The 17,666-nt window shown below is 34.2% G+C and overlaps 1 protein-coding gene across 17 annotated transcripts in view; it reads left to right on the top strand.

The window, feature by feature from the left end:
* Nucleotides 1-17,666, top strand: part of PCDH15 (protocadherin related 15) — a 634,897-nt gene that overhangs the window by 473,200 nt on the left and 144,031 nt on the right. For all 17 annotated transcript variants that reach the window (XM_045568054.1, XM_045568051.1, XM_045568050.1 and 14 more), the window contains one exon: nucleotides 10,874-10,990. In XM_045568054.1, coding sequence (XP_045424010.1) covers nucleotides 10,874-10,990 — 117 coding nt within the window. The remainder of the gene's footprint in view (nucleotides 1-10,873; nucleotides 10,991-17,666) is intronic.

Here is a 17,666-nt window from a genome sequence, read left to right as displayed (position 1 = left end):
AGCTTCAGAGTCAAATGGAATAGGGGATAAATTCTGCCTCAACCATTTTCAAGCTCTATGATGTTGGGGACTTTGTTAACCTCTCTGGATTTGTTATCTCATTTATTATAATAACCTGTGTCAGATGATTGTCTGAAAGAGCATGACATCTTTAACCTTTTGGGTTTCTATTGATTTTTAAAGTACACCTTAAGAGTACACCTGAGAAAACGTCATCTAAGTTGATCAGTTCTCAAATATTAGTGCATATAAAGATTATCTGGGCTTCATCGTAAACTTTCAGATTCCTATCCTCCTTCCTCAAAGAAGCACCTTTCCCATGGGGACCATCATAGACTTCTACATTTTAGAGAAGTTCGCAGATGATTCTTATAGCAGGTGTCTGACTATCACATGATGAGAACCTACTTCAATTACAAATATACTCATACAGAGACTCCTTGAGGTACTTTACTAAATGAGTATAGTACTAAAAGAATGGTTTTAAATGACATTAATCTCTTAGGTGCTATAAAGTAGAAGTTCATTCATGATCATGGTATGTTGAAAATAAATTTTTGTTTTGTTAAGGAAAGAAAATAGTAACTTGTAACTGTTCTCTTAAAGTGTTTTGTTTTGTTTTGTTTTGTTTTCCTGGTCCCTGAATAGTATTTGAATGGTTAAAAAGAGCTAGTCAGAAAGAAACAGAGACATCCACACAGAGCAAGAGTGAGAGTGAGAGCTGGTGTCTGGGTTGGGAGAAAGAAGGAAAATGAGACAGAAGATCTATAAAATAAATGAAACACTTTACAGAAAAGCTTATAGAGTATTTCAGTAAGCCCATGAATACAATAGGAAAGTATGAGTAACTAATTGGATAAACAATTTAAATTTTATATATATATATATATATATTATTCACAGTTATAATTATGTTCTACCGAAAAATATATGATTTATGATTATGGCTCAGATTTTATGAGGTAAAAATCAAGTTTCTATGTTAAAGAAAATAAAATCTGTGAGCTGAGAGAGAAAAAATGAGGAAAACGTGTAAATCTTGAATTAATATTTAGTTACAGGATTATGCAGCAAGACTGGAACAAAATCTTTGGCAAACACACTTTGGTCTACTATGCAGTGAAGCTATTTGTTACTAGAAATGTATAAAAGCTGAATGGGATGAAAGTTACTTGACTTAGCATATTTGTTAGGTCATATGATCCTAGAGATCATGCAGAAACCTGTAGGCACCTGTGCTCATTTAAACTTTGCCATAATTGCATTTTCAGGTTGTATTTGCTCCCATGAGTTCCTTTTAATTTGTTCTTTTGAAGTGGCTAGAGTTATAGTCCATAATGTGTTTAAGGTGAATTGTTTAGCAGAATTTACCTATGATAAATTGCTAAGTATTTTATAACATCTGGTTTTTGTTGGCAATCTGAAGAGTATAGGAAGGTGCATATGCATTTCTGCCGAGAATAAGAAGTTAGTTTCTAAGAATGACTCCAATTCTCCCTTTATATTTCTATCTTTTTTTTTTGTTAGTGCCAGGGACATTTATTTAGAATTTCTCTTATATTCCAAGTGTGCAACATGAATGTCTCTGAGGGATACATGACATTAGTAGAAGATTATATGCTTCTCGGGTTATATGGTAAATAAGGTCATAAGTGATTTTCTACAATTCTCATTTTTATAGGCCACTGCAATGTATAAATGATAGAAGAAGAAATAATCATGTTTCTAGGGTTTTTGTTTGATTGTTTAACTGATAAATAACTATATATATGCTATTGTTTTTCTTAGACCATAAAAAGTTGAATATGAAAACACAGAAGATTATTAAAGATTTCACCAATATGTAATTGGCATAACTGTATTTTTCCTGTAGGTTAATGTTCTTGACCATAAAATCTTCGGGTCTGGATGTTTTTTCAGATAATTCTGCAATCAAAGTGAGACACAGGAATGATTCCACTTCCTTTTCTTTACACCTGAGCTAGGCTTATCTGTGAGCACACCCACTGATGCCATTGCTTCTCTGGATTACTGCTGCCACCTCCCTTGGAAAGGAGATCATAAGCCCCTTCCATTTTCAAACACCCTAAAGCTGTCTGGAGAGTTTTATCAGGATCTATGTTCTTTCTTTCTGAGGGGTCCACATGGCTATATACTTACTTCTTCCATTTTGTGTCTTTCTATCCTAAGACATTTATCTATTTCAGGGGACAGGAAACATATCTATTTCAGGGAATTAAAACTTTACACAGCACTAAGTTGTCTTTAGGAATAGGAATACAAACTATCAAAAGCTTTTCTTGGGTAGCACGCTTTTCTTTGTCTGCCTCTTTTTTTTCAGGAGACAATGATTTTCAGTGCTCAAGTCACCTGGGAAAGGATCAGAGAACACCACAAAATTATGGAGAGCCTGGGGGACGGGTTCAATTTGTATTTTCAAATATTATTTTGTCACACTACTGTTATAACTTTTAGAAATTTAAAAATCTGTTTGCAAAAATATTTAGAGAACATGATAATATTGATGGTTATAAAGATGTCATGATAAGTAAGAAGATAAAAAGTGAGGGTGATCTAAATGGACTAATTATAACAAAATGTTTTTTGGACCAGGTGAAAAATTTAGCCCATCTTACTCTAGTCTGCTTTTGCCTGTCCATATGGTTTAGTGAAATTAGACACTTAATACATTAAAACTAGAAAAATGATTCATTTATTAATAGTTTTAAACGCAGAAGGGGAAAAACTGCTTGCTATTAATGGCCTTCCCCCATTCTCCCCAGACTGAAAGGTAGATATTCAAATGCTATGGCCTCTCTCAGGAGGGAACTATTGATAGTGGATAGCTATAAAAACCACTCATTGACTGTGATTTATCTGTTCTGGATCCAGTTTGTATTTATTTACTTGGCTTATTTTGATGGAAGAAGTCAGTGGAATCAAACTGGGTCCAAAAAATATCATCTCAAAAAGCAAGATGTTCACTAAATGAGCCTCATTCTCTATCTGGGACTCAAGCCTCTTAAAACATTCTTGATGTTACCTGACCACCATTTTATTTTAATATAGGGGTATCACTTAAGACGTCTACATCAGCATCTGGGAAGAAGTTGGTCACTGGTAGGCTCATTTTGTCCTTATATATAGGAGAATGATGTTCTGCTTTTTGTTGTCTTGGTTGCTTTAGAGAAGTCAGATCATTCCATTGGTCAAGGCTTCCTGTCCCATGCAGAGTTATTTCTTATTTATAATACATTTAAAATCAAACTTATCAACATTTAATTCTAGACATATTCAATACCACTTTTATTCTTTTTCAATTTGGTAAAAGCATCATAAAATTTGCAGCAAACTTTCCCAAGTGCAAACTGACACTTGCTTTCCTCTTTCCTGATAACTTGGGTGGGATTATCACAAAGACAACTTTAAAAGTCTATTACATATTATTGAGGCATATAAAAATATTATCCTTGTTTTCTTTAAAGAGGAAAATGGAGTATAATTCTCATTTCTCCATAAATGTAGATCTTTCCCAAGCTTGCAAATTGTCTGCTATTGGTCTGTTTACTTGTAGTACTGACAAGCTGTTTTGTTGATAACATAATTGCATGGTATTTGCTAAGACATATTTGTACCCAAAACAGTCACCGCAGGGAAAGAATCTCCAAGATCTTTGAAAATGAGCAGAAACATAATTTCCTTTGTAAAAAAGAAGACGACAAAAAGAAAAGATTAAGTGTTTAATGTCTAGTCCATCAAACTTATTTAAAATTGAGGTGAGAATGGGAAAATTGAAGTATTATTTGGAAGAAAAGATATTTCCACAGTATAAAGGAAATAAAACTTTATCACAAATACCTGCAAAGAGCTTTTTTAGTGTCAAGTTTCAAGGATCCAAACAAAACCAGTGATGAGCATACAAATAATATATATTTTTCTTGCAAAGCTTTGACCTCTGATGAAACAAGGCATTTTTTATTGTGTATCTTTATTGAATGTCTAGAAGAACTGAATCTATGATGATTATGATAGTAAATTAGATATCAGAACATTTCTAGAAAATTTTAAAAAATTTTAAAGTAAGATCTACAGTGAAATCTGGCCTTAAAAACTAAGTGGTACTATAAATCTTGTCTTACAATCTGAGTTGTAACATAGAATAGAAAATACACAGAAAGAAAAGGTCTGTTCTACAGCAAAGTAAAAACTGAATACAAATCAGAACAGTTGAATATGTTAATGGATGTATGATTCTGGATGGCATTAAAAGGAGTGTAAAGACTTGTTGAAGAAAAACAGATGACCTGAGTGATTTTGCTGATAGTAATTTTGGACAGAATGGCTGCATAGGAGTAAAAGAGAGGGAGACCCTTGTGTAAAGGAAGGAGACTGGGGTCACCCTTAGCTGTATTTGCTTGTCTCGGAGCATGCAGGGGTGGGAGTAGGCAGGGAAGCATGAAAGGATCAGAAAGGTAGACTATTAGCAGGTCACAGTATAACAAGGGCTGAAGTGGTTGTAAGATACGGTGGGTCTTGGAAGATGGGGCTCTGATTCTTATTGATAATATCTTTCAGAGGGGTCTCTTCCTCCAGAAATAAATGTTCCTACTCCATAAGGTATTAAAAAGAGGATAGCTTTTTCTAGATGGAAACTCATTGCCCAGTACCAAGGGGGCATTTGCCAAACCACGAACACCTGAGAAGCAGTAATGTGCCACTGACGCCCCTCCTGGCAGTATCAGTAAAGTGCTGGCTTTGATTTCATCAGAGGAGCTGAGGCTTGAGGAACCAACCAGTAGGTAGTCCAGAACTCAAACAAACAGAAATTCTGAATATTTCAAGATTTGCAGCATACCTCCTTTCCTGTCTGGAGGGAGGAGTTTGAATAAATGATAATTTCATTGAACCAGTTAGTAGGTGTATGGTCTAATCAATTTATCATTATTTTTTACTTGTTAATTGTTCCCTTGGGGTTGTTTGGCCTGGAGGAAATACTTGTTTTGAACCATGGCCTTCAAATATTTCCCTATATTTTATTCTACATTGTCTCATTTTTATTAGTGTTTTTTCTAATTATTCATCATTAAGTTAAAAGAATGTGAATATATTAGGGAGGGTAGGTCATGATATTGTCATCCTTTCCTATTCTAGAGTTTTAAAATTAAGATGTAACTTATTGTCTCTAAACAACCAAATTAGAGGGAACAAATCAAAAAGTATGTGACCAGGGTTAAAAATAGTATCTCTAAGCAGGAACAATTCATACTTCTGTGAGTCTGTTTCAGGGATCCCTATGTATCACTCGCTGGTTTCTGGGAGTCCCCAGAGTGCCTCTTCCGTGTACACAATTAAGTTCTTTTAACCTTCATTGATGATCATATTTACCCCTGCTTGCCAAGGCAAGTGAGATCAGCCTTGTTATTGCCATAAATCTCTAAAGTTGAACTGCCTTCCAGTGGAGGCTATGGATACTGTTAAGCCCTGTTGATACCAGTTACTGCTAACCACTGCCACCATTGCCCAGTAGGCTCTGTTGTCATGGCCAAGTCCCATCACGACTGTAGCTGCTATCTCCACGCTGATAAATTGGCTGCCACACACTAGGGATCACACTTGGTGTATTGGAATCTTCAATATATTCTCTGGACACTTTAATTCACTAAAGTCATACAATATTCCTAATATTAATACTTTGTGCCTCTAATATCTTAGAGCCATTTCTCTCAGGATGTATTTCATAGAACACTAGTTTCTTAAGAGGGCAATGGGTGACTCATATACAAAAAATTTCACAGACAAAAAAATTTGGGAAACACTGGGGTTATACAAAAGTAAACAGATTTCTACACTCCAGGCTCTCCTATAAGAACCTTTAATATGCTAGTGTGCACTGCGAATCGCAAGAAAAGAAAATCTAATTTTCTACATTTCCTAATAATATTTGTTTAGAGGGTTCTTTTTGCTTGCAAAGCCTCTGAAAGGACTAGTTTTCCAAAAAATGCTATTTAGAAAAAAAGTTCTTAGATTTTAGTGAAAATAACTATTTCTAGGGTTAAATATTGAATAGGAAGTTGTTTTAAGTGTGCAAATACAACTTCTACAACTTTCTATTTTTGCCAAAAAAAAAAAGCTTTATAAGTAACTGTAAAAATTATTTTCAGGGAAAAAGATTACACCACGCAACATTTAAAAGCTCTTCAGTTTTCCAAGATGAAAGTATAGAAAATATGTACTATATTTTAAAAATGCAAAAACACTTTGGAAAGAGATATTTGCAAAGTTATCTATAGATTTTTTAAATTAAAATACTACTCAAGTTGTTATATGTAGAATCCTCTGATGATTTTTCCAGTTCCCTTTCTTCTTGCCTCCATATATCAGAGCCCTGCCTTTTTAAGATCTGACATAACAGACTTAAATCGTATTTTTATACTTTATTAGCTGGATAACCATGAGCAACTTAATATCGCTAAGCTTCCTTATATTTACAATAAAAATAATAGCTAACATGTATTTCAGGCACATTGATATGGTATGTTTAATGTGTTTAACACAATGCCTGACATACAGTAAAAATATCTCCTACACACACACATGCACAAATGCACACACAACTAATTGTCCCTTCGGGAAAATCTGAAATAGAGTGATATTATTAGACAGAACCCGCTCAAAGATTATGCTCAGAATAAGCATATATTCTCCCAATTGACCACAGTGGTATAGTGTCATAGCTCGGAAAAAAAGTCCAAAAATTTATCATCTCCTTTCTCCCACATTATCATTCCAACACAGGGAAACCAGCTGTGCAATGGAATTCTGTATTAAATCAGTATATTTGTCAGCATTGCACAGTGTTGTCCTCTAACGTAGCTGTCTGCTTTGGGGGACTATTTAACATGTCAGAGTGCATGAGTGATTGGGTCAGTTGCTCAGGTAACTGACACACATCCCATGTTAAATTTAGTTAAATTTCTTGCTATAAACTCTCACCATATCCTTATACTTCCTTTTTCATAATATTCATCTTGAAATTATTTCTGTAATTTTTGCTTTCCACACTAAACCGTAAGCTCAGGACCAGCAGGCACCACGCCTTTCTTGGGTGTAACCACATCGCCAGTGTCTAAGGTACTGCCTGATGCGCAGCAGGAGCTCCATCCATGTGTGAGACTGAGAGGTTGGGTACGCTTTGCTTTTTGTGGCAAGACATCACTTCCGTTATGTCTACATTGGAGATATACTACCCCCAAGGCTCTAGAGTAGCTCCAAACTCAGAAATAAAAAGAAAATAAACAATAAAAACAAATTTAGGCAGCTAAGAAAGAAGCTTCCAGTGCCAGTTTTGATTTAAAAAGAAAAAGTTAAGAAAAGTGGATGACTTGTATTTAAGAAATCTCCATGCAAAACAAAAATACTTATTTAGCCAGAGTTGTGGCCCGTTTTGACTTTATGTGCTGAAGCACAAGAGGAGGGAGAAAAGTCAGAAAAGAGAGGAAGACAAGTGGAGAAACCAAGAGGGAAAAAAACAGCAGAAGGCTAACATGATGAGAAACAGCAATGGGGACAGCAGACACGAGTGCGTCTGGTAGTAGAAAACAGAACTGGTAACAGGCAGAAGAGTCAACTGTACAGTCTGCCAAGGAAGAGTAGGTATCAGCTCCAAAAGCCTCAAGGGCTTATGAAGGTCTGGACAGTCAAACAGTTCAGCATGAATAACGCTAACGCTAGACAGTACTGCAGAAACAACTGGAGTCATTCCACCCTCTGGCTCATACCATCTATGTCTCCTCATAGAGCAGACGTGCTCTCAGGATGATAAGGACTGACATTTGCTATATTTTCATCATTTTTTAAGAGATGATCAAGCTATAACTGCTTAGTACTTTCTATTTATCTTCGAAATAGAAAACTGTTCTAAGACAGAACAGTCTTTACCTGTGATTCCAGAAAATACCAGTTTTTATCATCTTCTATATGTTTTTTGGGGAACTTCAACTTGTCATTAATTTGTAAACTTACCAGCAACTTTCTATCTTTCCTGACCTGCTCATTAAAAAGATTCCTTAAATCTACTTTGCAGTCTGCCAAAGTAGAAATGGTTTTTATGATTATTTTAGGCTCTAATTTAGGAAATAAATAAATAAAACCCATATTTTCTTCCTGCTAGCTACCTGTATTTTCAGGTACAATTTTATTTGCTTAATACATGGAAACAAACTGCAACCCTTGCTCTTACATTTTTTTTTTAAAGAAAAGCATGATGTTGTTCTAGTTGAGAGCCATGATAACATTCATAATACTTTTTTGAAATATGAAAACTAATTTTTGTTCAGACCAACAAAAATTATAACCACAGGAAACAAACTATTATGGGTTTTAATAATAAATTTATTAACCAGTGGATAGAAGAGGCAATGTTTCTTTTTGCCAATACTACCCTCTAGTGGAATAAGAGGCAGTGGAAAGGACATGATTTTGGAAAGCTGAGTTCATCCTTAATTTATTGCAGAATAGAATATTTGTACAAAAGCAGATTTATGTGCATTTTTCTTCAGATGTCCCTGAAGCATAAATATAATGAACTATTGATTATACTTGTTGGCATTGCATTTCAATAAATTTTCTTCCCTTGAAATAACACATCTTGGAAGCACTATATGCAACTGGCTGCACGTTTTAGCCACAATAAAAGATTGTAACCCCAAAATATGTACAACTTGTCATAAAAAAGACATACTGCTATAATAACTCTATTAACTCATTCTTCACCCTGTCAATAGAAAATAAAAGGGGAGGAGAACAAATCTTTTCATAGTCTTCAGTTATTTACAGTCTTAGGTTTATGTCTAATCAGTTTTGAGGCCAGATTATAAAAACATCTATTGTGCATTCAGTTAGAAGGTGATTCTAGGGAATAGTTTCCCAGAAAAGAAGACCACAGTACACAATGCTGTAACCAGCTGGATTAGCATCATTGGAAAAACATATATTTTTTGTTTCTGAAGAATCAAATTTTTCAGAAAGTACTTTGTAACGATAAGGTTTTAAATTTTTCCTAAGGAGAAAAGAGAGGAAAATTCATAGGAACTTATTGAGCTTATTGAGTTTTGCAAACTCGTCTATGGAAAAATTGCAATCTTAGGGTCCTTCCTTTCAAGCTTCCAAAGTTAGAATTTAGGGGTGCAAGAGAATTTCTACTCCTTTAGTTACAGGATCCACTCATTAAATTAATTGGCACTCTTGAAAAGAGCATGAGAAAGTGCGCAGGAAGTGTTTTATGTTAATATATTTACCCCCTGCTTAGAACCTCAAGATCAATACCTCACACAGCCCTCATTACAGAGAACCAGTGCTTCCTACATTCATTTACTCATTCAGATTCTGAAGTTCATAATTTATAAAGGAAATCTTTTGGATAGAAAGGTCGTGAATACTGTATGTCAAAACAGAGGAAGCAATATCTTTTATTTTTCAGTTTTGCTTACAGTTCAAGCCCTCCTATTTCTTATTAGAATGTGCAGGTTTATTCATATTCACTACTCAGAAGTCAACTCAGCTGTGAACATAAAAGGAAGCATTGTTTGATTGTAAGAGATAATTATCCTGACCTCTTTGCAAAAACAGAAGTTGACAATCAGTTAATTTAAGTGTTTCCAACTTACATTGTACTGGAAAATTGTTGTGTCTGAACAAATGTGAAAGACTATGTAGAATATTTTTCCCTTGGTTTTTAATGGCAAATGAGAAAAAGGTGACTCAGAGAGGAAGAGTAGATAATTAACAAGTTTAGCTTTGGGCCCAAATATGTTTGACCCAAGGTACCCAAAACACTGCAGGGTGAAATAATTATTTTTTAAAAATCAGCCATTTTAATATTCATTATTAATTGTGAAAAATAATATGCAATTGGTTCAAAAAAAGATGGTTTTTGTTTTCAGTGGACTAGCTTTATTATAGTGGCTCTGCCAAATAAGTAGATTCATTTAGACCAAGTCATTAACCCATTTGTGCATCAATATCTTTACCTGTCAAATGGCAGATAAATGACTCAAAGACAGAGATATCTTTTTCTTGAGTCACCACAATATCCCCAATACCTAGCACTGGGTCATCAAAATGGGAAGCATTTGATAAATGTTTATTTAATGAGTGACACTGCATGAGTAACAATCCACATATATCACCCAATTGCGAAAATAAAATAAGATAAATATAAGTTGCTTTGAAAAAATTCTTAAGTAAACTAACATTGTTTTCTCTCTATAAGTACATCTAATCTTAAGTGCCATTATTGTGTGCTACAGGGAAAACATTCTTTTATCATTTTACATTTGTAAAAAAAAGTAAGATAGCATCAAAGGATATTTCACAGTTTGCATTTAAAATGATCTAATAATACCATTATGTGAAGTATAAAAAATAATTTGTAGTTGCTATGGAAACATATAAAGAGCTTTCTTAAAAAGCAATAACAATGAAATAAATTTTTAAAACCATCTTTTATTCCTTTCTCATAGGATGACACTTTTTAAGAAATTTGTTCTTGTGTTCAAAGGTTAAAATTTTACATCATACCATTAGGAGTATCTTAGAGAAAATTTCAAATGTTCTCTCAATCTCCAAAAAGTGTATTTTTTAGGGTGATGAACTGTTTATTCCCATGTGGTTGAGATCACGCACATTAATATTGTATAGGAACTCTGGCAATTTCCTCTGGGCTGCCAGTCTGAAGTGAGAGTAATGGAATTGAGAGCATGGAAAGCTGACAGTGGCAAATGGCTGTGTGATATGAAGAGTGGGAGTCACTCTAGTAACTGTGTCCCTAACCCAGTTTCAACTGAAGCACTAAACTCTTAATTGTGTTTTACAGGATATGAATGATTATCCTCCTGTTTTCAGTAAACGGATCTACAAAGGGATGGTGGCTCCAGATGCGGTCAAGGGTACACCGATCACAACAGTTTATGCTGAAGATGCAGACACTCCTGTAAGTAGGAAGCATTGATTAATACCCTCAACAATAGTGAGAAAAATCTTTAACACTCATAAATGACCTAATTCCCAAGACAACAAAGGCGGTCCATGTGAGTTTCACTCAGTTCACTGTCGTATATTTTATCTTCTCTTGCTTTTTGCAACCACAGGTACAGAGTGTATTTCAAGTAATTATTATTGATCCTAGACAATTAGGAATATGCTTTTTGTTTTACTAGTATTCAAGGTTCACTTTTTGCGTATTTACCCATCAGTGATAAATATGTGGACAGAATTATCTACATTTGGTATCACTATCATTTGGATTCTCTATTTAGAATAGTGTAAACTTAGCTTAGTCTGGATGTTTTAAACTTATGTATTTTCTATTTTATTCATATATGACTGTTAGGCAACTCCAAATTAACATATGGCATAAAATTTACATTGAGTATGTTCATTTTAGTAAACTAAAATCTTAACATTGCTTTTAGAACATATCTAATAGATTCTTTCATCTTACAGAACTTTACCTTTTTTGACATATCCCAAATTATCTTTCAAGACAGATGATTTTCAATTAAAATACTATTATAGCAGAAGTGATGTAAATTCTTCATAATGATACTATCTTAATGTATTAAAACAGCATATAGTTGTAATAGCACCTATATAAAAATACTTTCTATAAATACCTTGAGTGTTTTACAAATATTAATGACTTAATCTGTTAAGAGCTGAATGATGAATATTTAAATTTTTACTTTACTGGGTTTACTATAATTTGGTATGTGATAGATTCTAGAAAACTATAAATAAAAGTATTAAATGAACCATTTTGGAAGAGTAAGGAAATAGGAAACAGCAACAACAACCCCAAATCTGATGAGTGCTTTAGAAGTCTGTTTTCTATTGCTAATATAAGTAGCATTTCTGATAATGTTATTTATTTAGTAAAAGGTAAATGGCAGTCAAAATATTTTTCAGCTTTGATAGTGACAAGCTTTATAAAGTCTGTTGTGACTGTAGGTCTTGAAAAATAGTAATGTTAACATGAAAGCAATGACCTTTAACTCATAAGCCCCTTTTCTTAAATATGTTAAAATGTCTTGGAAACTGATTTATTGCGTCATGGGAAACATGAGAGAAAAAATTCCATAGCCTTGAACACACCAATAGATGTGAATGTGAAGTTGTCAATTTGTCTGTTTTTTAAGTAAACTGTCACAGGTACAAAGTACTTTGAACATAAGAATATGTATTTAATTTCATACAACAGATATGTTTTGAGCACCAACTACATACTTGTCATTGTGCTAACTAGTTTTTACTCTCAAGAAACTGATAATCTTATAGAAAAGACACCCTCAAAAAGAAATTTTAACACACCGTACTTGCCTGAGTATAAGCAAACACAACATTTTAACACACATTTCTATCAAATTTTCATTAGCACAGAATTTAACGTACTGTTAAGTTTAATGGCATTAGTGATGAGAGACTAAAAGTAGCACAGCTGTTCACCTATGTAAAACATACCTCAAAGTCTTCATATAGACAGCAAAATCCTTACTTCTCTTGGCACCTATGTGGTGCCTGGCTTGACATTCAGAGCACATCCACCAGTGTGAGAGAAGTTGTCTTGGTCTATTGCCTGTTCTATAAAGAAGATAAATTACTTATCTAAAGTATTTACCTAGAGAGAAGGCTTTTTTCCTACACTCTAAAGCTCTTTTGCAGAAATTTACCAGGCTTAAATTTTAAATTTATTTGGAGAAAGTTTTTAGTTTTGCCTTCCCAGTGGTAATTTTCAACATTTAATATTTGATGCTGGCTTTTCAGTAGATGAAAGGTGGATGCCAATCATTCAGTTAAAATACTGAGTATGCTTGTTTCAGTTACTGAGTATGTATTTGTCAGTCTCAGTTTTGATCCTTGAAACTCTAACAATCTTTTGGTATAGCTATTATTCAGAGTTGAGCTTTTGAATCATTTATGCAAATTGGGCCCCTTAAATTAGCATAGTTGCAATTTGCCTGCACCCACACCAACCTGAAATGTAAGCTCAATTGCATGAATATTTTCAGAACATAAGCACTATAGTACCTAATTTTCAAAAATATTATGATTGATTTTTACTCTTATCATTTCATGTTCGTGTCGTAAAGACAGAGAAAGTATTTTTTGTGATGGGCTTTGCAAATGTTTTCTACTCTATTATGTTATAGATGTTTATTAATTAGAAAAATATAGTTCAATTTCATATCCTCAAGGCTCCTGTGTCAGTTCCACTACTTGGGGCTATAAGTATATCTTAACACTGTATGTTTGTTTAATGGTCTCTCTTCCAAACTGGAATATAAGATCCTTGATGGCAGGAATCAAAACTTATTCCATTTCGTATTCCCATATCTAACTCCAAGCCTGGTAGTTAGTAGTCTGCTAGAACTGTGGTCCCCAACCACCAGACTGCATACCAGCACCAGGTTGTGGCCTCTTAGGAACTGGGCCACACAGCAAGAGGTGAGCAGCGGACAAGTGAGCAAAGCTTCATTTGTATCCCATCTTCATCCACTCCCCATGGCTCGCATCACCTCCTGTCAGATCAGTGGCAGCATTAGTTGCAGGAAAACAAGCTCAGGGTTCCCACTGATTCTGCATTATGGTGAGTTGTATAATTATTTCATTATATATTACAATGTAATAATAATAGAAATAAAGTGCATAATAAATGTAATGCACTTGAATCATTGCAAAACCATCCCCCCTCATCCCCTAGTCCATGGCAAAATTGTCTTCCATGAAACTGGTCCCTGGTGCCAAAAAGGTTAGGGACTTCTGTGCTAGGACACATTTGTTGAATAATTAAAGAGGCAAATAAATAAATGGTTAATTCTATCCTCTTCAGTATTGACAAAATGTGCCAGATCCTCAGAAATTTAGTTTTATGTGACCATTGAAAAAATTTTTACTGTCACCAAGATTTTTTAGTCATTTTGGGGCTTTGAGAATTAAATGGGTGATGCACATATAGGCTTAGCACAGCTTCTGCACCCACATATATTAGGTATTATTATTTCTGCATGAATAATTTTCATTTCTAGAGGTTGACCACATCTTTTACAAGGCATCTTGTTTCTTTTGAATGAAGTGAGAACTACCCACTTTAAACTATAAAATAGCAACAACAAAACTCTTTGAAGTATCATAAACTGGGTACTGTTTGAAAGCCAGAGAGACCATTGTTACCAAATATAAATGACGAATTATAAAATATATGTTGTACAAAACTGGCTCACTCAAGGAGAAAAAAAAAATCTCCTAGGGATACTTTCCCCCCACTGAATGACACCTGATAGGACTTATTTTTTCTGCCTTGCATTTGGTGACAGCATTGATATTATATAGTTCATATGAAATGAGAATAGTAAATGACTTATCATTTTGCAAACTAAAAATTGCTAATCTTTTCTTTCTACTAATCAGAGATCTCTCATTCCAAAAGTTCACAAAACAAAACTGCAAGTGTAATTTCCATTAGTGTAGTTTTATTCTTTTTGAAAGTATAAATACAGGAGTTCTCTTTCTGGAGAGGGTTAAATGCCTGACAGAACAGTGTCCTTTGTGAGCATGTGCACATGGAATAATAGGATAAATAAACAGAGTTCACATTTTACTTATGTCCAAGAAGTGGAGTGTGGGGAACCCATGAAGGCTTAAATTCTCATCATCATACTGATTTAATTTAATGCATTTAATGCATTTTTGGAATTTCTAAGGTTCTTGTTTAAAGCAAGGCAGTAATGGAAACATGTTTAATATTAGCAATTTTGACAAACTTATTATTTGCACACATACATTATTATGAGAACTATTAGGCATTTAAGACTTCTTTTTTTAGGATTTGATACTGATTTATGAAATAAACATGCTCCATAAAAAAGATCTTGCTAGTCCTCAAAGATAAGTGGCTTTTAAATCAGTTTCTGAATACTGTGAGCCTTCCCACTGTACTTTATTCAGAAAGTATATTTATAATGAGAAAATAATTACAAATGTGAAGTACTTTCCCCCATTGAGAATTTTGAGAGATAGCCTTTCAGAGTTCAGACAAGGTACCTGAGTAATTATTTGCAAAGTGTTTTCATAGGTGGTTTTAACACCTATCACAGTCATTCAAGGGCACTTTTGTTGATCTCTAGAGATTCAAAAAGATGGCCAGTTCTTCTTTTCTATGATGCATGTATTGTGTTTTATTAAAATGTCATGATGTCAACAAACATAGCAAGTAATTAAGGCCATCATCTCACAATGCTTAACCCTCCAAATAGTCATGCTATTGTAATCTATTAGCAGAGGATGTAACAGTAGAACAAAAACAATGATCATCTTTATTCATAATTTTCTGCTTGCTTTGTGTGCAATAGTTAAAACTATTCATGGCCAGGAATGTTATGACATTATTTTTATCTCCAGATAATATGGCTATTCTGTATCATTTTCAATTGATATCTCTACTAATCTGTTTTTCATCACTCACCACATACTGGCTTGTGTTTTTATGCTATATTGATTTAGGTTATTGCTAGCAATGTAGTTGAAACTCTGATTTCAAAGATCAGCAGCTACGAACTATGATTGTTGACCCTAGAGTATGAGGGGGCAATGTACACAGCTCAGTGGGTTTTTTTTTTTTTTTTTTGCCTTCACATCAAAGCTGTTAAGGAAATAATCAAGAATATTTTCACTGTGAATGTCAGTTTGTGAAAATTGAGATGCTGTAGCCCTAGCCTGAGTCCCTTTGGTCTCAAATGCTTAATTAGAAAGAAAGCACACCATGAAACAGTTGGGGCTTGATCTTTAAAATGACAATGGGTTATAATTAGATTTGAAAGTGTAAATGGATACACAGGAGGAGGTTTTATGAGAAAGTTTATAAGTATATGATTAACATCTAGAAAAGTCTTATCTAAGTGCATGAATAATCTGTGTCATTTGTTTGCTTTTTGTGGCATAGTCAAGAACAATTATATTGTTAATATTACTTGAAATCAATGTTAGAATTAACTGTTTAGATGTAAATGATGCCCTTCTAACTGAACAACTACCTTATTTACCAGAGCTAAAGTGACATTTTTCTTTTGTTATAAATGAAAATGTATATAAAATCTGTTTTTTTCAACCTTTACGAAAGTGTCATCCCACAACCCATAATATATCAACAATTTACATCTTTTTTGGAGGGTTGGAAATAAACCTCATTGGATACTTGAACAAGACAGGTTTTTAAGAGAACTGAGTGAAATATAACAGGCTTTCCCTGGGGCTTGCCCATAGGTCTCCATTATGGCTTAAATGATGTGCTTTATTCTGAATTCCTTGCCAGAGAAATGTAAACAGGCCTTCTGAAAGGCTATCTTGGCTTGTCATGACATAGGTTCTTGGCCTTAGCACACTCTAAACTAAGCCACTGATAACTTTTGGTCTTATTGTTTACCCACTTTGCCATTCTTTCATATTCTTGAATGTTTGCTGTGTTTAGGTGGTAGACCTATAATCAAACTCAGGCCTAGTACAACCTAGACACTCCATAGTACTTATTGAATAAATAAATCAGTATGAAAACATTTGTTATGAACTAAACAAATATAAGGATATGGTAAGACAGAGACAAAGTCTGATGCCTGATCTGGACAAGAATTTAACTTTTCAAGATGTAGGGGATTCATTTAGGTGAAGATAGAAGAAATTTCCAGAGAAAATGTATCCAAAAATTACAGAGTCAAAAACATTCATCATATGTTCATGAATTTATATAACATGATTTAAACTATTATCTGATTCAATAACTGTTAGCTATTTAAAAAAGTATATTATGGCTGTCTTCAGAAACTCTTCTGTAGACATGAAATGTGGCAGGTATTGTTTTATGACATAGTTTATTATATAAGAACATGGAAGGTTACTGAAGATTTACAAATAGGGCAGTGACAAAATCAAAGCTACATATTAGAACAAAAACATTTTCTGTGGTATGCAGTCTTCATTGGATGAGATACTAAATAAAGCCTGGAGACAATAAGCAGCTATTGACTTCATTTAAGTATGAAAACAACAGAGATGTGCAATGGAAATGAAGAAAATACAAATACTAAAAAGCCACTCAAATGGAAGAATTGGGCAGGATGTTGAAGGTCAGAGACAGAATGAAGACACAAAAGTGAATCAGGAGTTTCCAGTTGGAGTGACAAAGATAGTCATAATAATAGTCGATGAAAAAATAATGTAGATTGAAGGGAAAGCTATTTTAGGGAGACAATAATGAGATCAATTTTAGTACAAATGAAATTTGAAAAGACTTCAAAACATCTAAGTACAACTATCTATAGAATGATGGCAGTTGGCACCCACGCTTCACCCCACCCCCTGCCCAGGGAACATGAGGGCTCAGAGAACTGAGTCAGAACAGAGCTGGTGAAGGGGTGCTACTCAACTGGCTAATCCAGGAACCATAGTGCAGGGCTGGCAGGAAGCTTATCTGTTGCCCAGAGTTATAGGTTCATCCAATCAATAAGTATATGATACCTAACTCTGAGAGGAAGCTGGAGGCAGATGGCCGGGGAAGGAAAAAATCTCCTTTGTACAGATCAACAATACTATGAGGAGAACCAGAGGTAGTTACTGAGTTG

This window comes from Lemur catta, chromosome 14 (assembly GCF_020740605.2).
Source record: "Lemur catta isolate mLemCat1 chromosome 14, mLemCat1.pri, whole genome shotgun sequence".
NCBI lineage: Eukaryota > Metazoa > Chordata > Mammalia > Primates > Lemuridae > Lemur > Lemur catta.
The sequence above is the reverse complement of the archived record's forward strand: the minus strand, read 5'-3'. Positions and strand labels throughout refer to the sequence as shown.